Consider the following 3,890-nt stretch of genomic DNA (forward strand, 5'->3'; position numbering starts at 1 on the left):
ATCTCTAAAGAATGAGTAAGGTAATACAAAAGTTTGCATCTCCAAAAGATTTAATAGAGTTACAGGGCTACTGCCAACAACCAACTGCAGCTCTGAAATCAAGACTTTAACAAAAAGAGAACTAGAATGAGGCATCATAAATAATTTTGTTCTCAAATGTAGGACAACCTCGGGAAAGTTAATAAATATTTTATCTATGGAGTTATGCACATATTGATGGTTGAATAGTTAATACTAGTTATTAATTTTACTACAGTAACTGTTATTTAAATAGTTAATACTAGTTATTAATTTTACTACAGTAACTGTTATTTAAAGATGGTTGGTCGTGTTATTTCTTTTTTAAATTATTTTTTATGAATTTGATTTAAAAATTATTTCTAAATCTACTTTTAAACCTAAGTTTTGGAAAATAATTTTTAAAGCTTAATTTTTAACACTTTCAACAAGTATTGTTTCTGTTGATGGTTAAAAAGGTCGATAGCCTTCATTCTCTAGTACGAAGTCTGTAAACAGTAGAAAAGTAAAACAAAAAAAATTTCTTACTTTTTTTTTTAGTAAATAAAATGTGTGGGATGAATATTCGAATTCACGAATTTTTGGTTGAGGATATATACATAGTTAGGTTGACAAATTTCATGCTTTCAATAAACGCTGGAGAAGGTCGGGAGAAACTTGATCCATTGCTTTTACCACCTCTGTGTTCTATTTTTTGCTGGGCTCGACTCTCTCAAATTCCAAACACAAATATATAGAGAGAAAATGATTGTTGTAGCATGTAGGTTTAAATTTTATTTACAATCTTTAATTTTTTGTTTGTATAAAAATATAATTTTAGTCCTAATAAATTATATATCAAAAACTCTAATATTAGCACATTTTTTATTCTTTTAATCAATAGATGTGTTTATGATGAACAAGTGTCTAAAGTCACATCTAATAGGTCAAGTGTAGTGTTTCCTAAATAAAGTTGATTGATTCCTCGTCTCCTGCCCAGCAATATGACTATGTATGGACATGGATGAAGATTATAGCTCTAGTATGAACTCGAAGTGTGTCATTGTTTGGAAAATCAAAGTGATGCAATTCATTATTGTGCTTCATTTACATGATTAAGAGAGAACGTAATGATGTAAAAATGACTTTGATGATCAAGTGAGAAGACTATGTAGGCATGATCAATAATGTAGGGAGAGTTCAATCAAGTAATGGTGTAAAAATGCAGTGAATTGCACGTACAAAATCTTTGTGGACCACAACTTTCAAAGAAATCAAAACTCTTTGAAGTTGAATATCTTTAAAAAATGGACCATTTTAATTAAAGAATAAACAAATGTTAATCTTTTAATTAGAGTGGTGGTGACCTACCATGTATATTTTTACTAGAAATCTATGGGCCTTTTCATGGATCATTTGGGTCACCCAACTCAATCATATTCGACTTTTAAAACTCAATTGGGCTTCTCTTACCGATAACATAAAGTATTATCATTATATGCAATTTAACTTTTCATTATTTAGGCTATTCATAAGTATAGTGAGGAAGTTATATTATCATTTTACCTCACCCAACTATTTCTTATCTCCTTAAGTCCCACTAATCCTTTAATTATATAGACTTTTATGATCTCATGACAGTGAGTTTAGATCTTTTTTGAAAGTGCAAAAACTTGAATACTTTGTCGTGTGACACCCAAATAATCACACAAAAAATACAACCCCAATTTCATCATGACTCTAAAATAATATGCATATTAAATTATATATATTGTTCGATCTCATACATATGAATCAAAACACACCACTTTAACTTCAAAAATTCATAACACGCTCAAGATTACGACATTGACCAGCCTAGACCATCTTATAAGTGATATATCCTATATCTTTTGCTAGTTGAGAAGTCCATTTTAAATATTGTGCAAAACTACACTTGGTTGAGAATAGCTCTCATGATTGGACGTGGTCTACACTTGACTATCAATGGTTGAGCTTTGGGCATAGTGATTCCTTCACCTTCAGTCATGTCAACCAATGAGCAGCTCACTCTTTTCCACTCAAAGCATTGAATCAACGATGCCAAAGTCAAGCTCACTCTTTTCCACTCAAAGCATTGAATCAACGATGCCAAAGTCAAGACAGCTACACGTTGAGCCATTCCCATTCCAGGGCAGGCTCTCCTCCCCAAACCAAATGGTAATAGTTTGTACGAGTCAACTCCAATCGCATTTGTATGCCTTTCAGGCTTAAAGCTGGTGGCATCTTCCCATAGTTCGGGATGCCTTTCAGGCTTAAAGCTGGTGGCATCTTCCCATAGTTCGGGATCTCTATGAATAGCCCAAGCATTAATCAATACAATTGCATCCCGTGGTACATCATACCCTCCTATTTTACAATCTTCAGATGGGCAATGCGGCACAAGCAAGGGAGCTGCTGGGGTTAGTCTCAGAGTCTCAGAAATTATTCCTTGCACATAACTTAAACTCGACAGATCAGCTTCATTAACCAGACGCTCTTGTCCAACAAAATTGTCTATCTCAGTTTTTGCCTTCTCTAACACCTCTGGATTGTTGAGTAGATGGGAGAGCGTCCATTCTAATGTCACTCCGGTAGTGTCAATTCCTGCTACTAATATGATCTGCAAAAGAAAGTAAGTACTTTTTAGAGAGACACAAAAAAGAGAAGATCTCAGAGAGGGCAGAGAGAGATGTATACTTGTATGAGGCCTTTGATAATAAGGTCACTATGATTTTCAGGCTCAGTTTTCTGCAAGGGAAGTAAATGCTCAATCATAGTGTTGCCTTCACCTTTCTGATTCCTTATCTCATCAATAAGTTCTTGAAGAAGTTCATCCATTGTGTTTCCAAGCTTCATAATCTTCTTTTCCAAACCAGTAGGATCAATCCAATTCCATATAGGTATGAAATCTCCTGGATTCGTTGCCCCACCATGCGCCATAATTTCTTTCACCACCTCTCTAAATTTCCTCGATTTTCCATCATTCGACATGTCGTCTTCATAATACTTCTTCCCAGCCACCATTCTCATAATGATATTGAACATAAGATCCAAAATCATCGACCCCGGCTCAACCACCGTGAATTCTACCAACGAACTGCGTTTACGCATCAAACGTTTAACTTCGCCTTCTCGAATCCCCGAGAACAGATTCATTCGAGTTGTTGAGAAAATCTCAAGGGCGCCAATCCGGCGAAGGTTTCGCCAATGGTCCCCGTAAGGGGCAACTGCCATGGTGGTGTGGTTGTAGGCTAAGTGTTTTCCGGTGTCCAATAGCGGCCGATTTGCGAGAACGATATCGTTCTTTGTAAAGCATTCTTGTACGACGGAAGGAGATGATACAACTACAACGAGACGTGAAGGGTGAAAGGCCCACTACTTCTTCATTCATGGACCGAATCGGAGAGAGAAAACATGGCCATAGTTGTGGGAGAGGTTGTGAAGTGTCCGATGAACAGGGTGTTTGACGAGATGGAGATGGCCGATAATTGGAAGGGAAAAACGTGGGCTCGGCGGGAGGTTTTTCCGGCGGTGAGGTCGAAAGAGAAGGAAGACAAGGAGGAGAAAGAGTAGAGAGAGAAAAATGGAAAGCGAGAGAATATCCATTGCTGCCCAGTTTGGCTTTGGTTTCTCCTTCAGCTGGCGTTGTTAATCAAGGAAGTTGATTTAATCTTCATATATAGATAGGAATAAAATTTAGCTACTCAGCCAGATCAAGCGGAGCTCCTTGATTAAGACGACCAATAAAGTTAATCCTAAATTCGAACCACACCACTATTAAAAAAAAATGGTGTTCACTGGTAAGGAATGACTTTATTCTTTATTAATATTTGACAACTCATTATTTTTTAAAATAAATTTTTGTTTTCCAT

The 3,890-nt window shown here is 36.0% G+C and overlaps 1 protein-coding gene across 2 annotated transcripts; it reads right to left on the reverse strand.

The window, feature by feature from the left end:
- Nucleotides 1–1,738: 1,738 nt before the first annotated feature.
- LOC111017880 (cytochrome P450 81Q32) lies at nucleotides 1,739–3,669 on the reverse strand. 2 transcript variants are annotated; one of them, XM_088120886.1, is made up of 3 exons: nucleotides 2,716–3,669; nucleotides 2,283–2,638; nucleotides 1,739–2,237 (listed from the first exon to the last, which is right to left on the reverse strand). In XM_088120886.1, the coding sequence occupies exons 1-3, from the start codon at nucleotides 3,250–3,252 to the stop codon at nucleotides 1,928–1,930; spliced, it is 1,203 nt and encodes a 400-aa protein (XP_087977012.1). In that variant the 5' UTR covers nucleotides 3,253–3,669; the 3' UTR covers nucleotides 1,739–1,927. The 2 variants fall into 2 exon arrangements, with proteins under 2 accessions (XP_087977012.1, XP_022149454.1); XM_022293762.2 differs by having other exon boundaries at nucleotides 1,739–2,638; nucleotides 2,716–3,666.
- Nucleotides 3,670–3,890: the final 221 nt, after the last annotated feature.

Source organism: Momordica charantia, assembly GCF_013281855.1.
Source record: "Momordica charantia cultivar OHB3-1 chromosome 2 unlocalized genomic scaffold, Mcharantia_2.0 BLBB01000002.1, whole genome shotgun sequence".
Classification (NCBI taxonomy): Eukaryota; Viridiplantae; Streptophyta; class Magnoliopsida; order Cucurbitales; family Cucurbitaceae; genus Momordica; species Momordica charantia.

Excerpts from the sequence above, each read along its gene's own strand:
- LOC111017880 (XM_022293762.2), bottom strand. The coding sequence starts at position 3,252 with ATGGCAGTTGCCCCTTACGGGGACCATTGGCGAAACCTTCGCCGGATT. Across the intron at positions 2,639-2,715 it reads TTATCAAAGGCCTCATACAA|ATCATATTAGTAGCAGGAAT; the intron begins GTATACATCTCT and ends TTTCTTTTGCAG.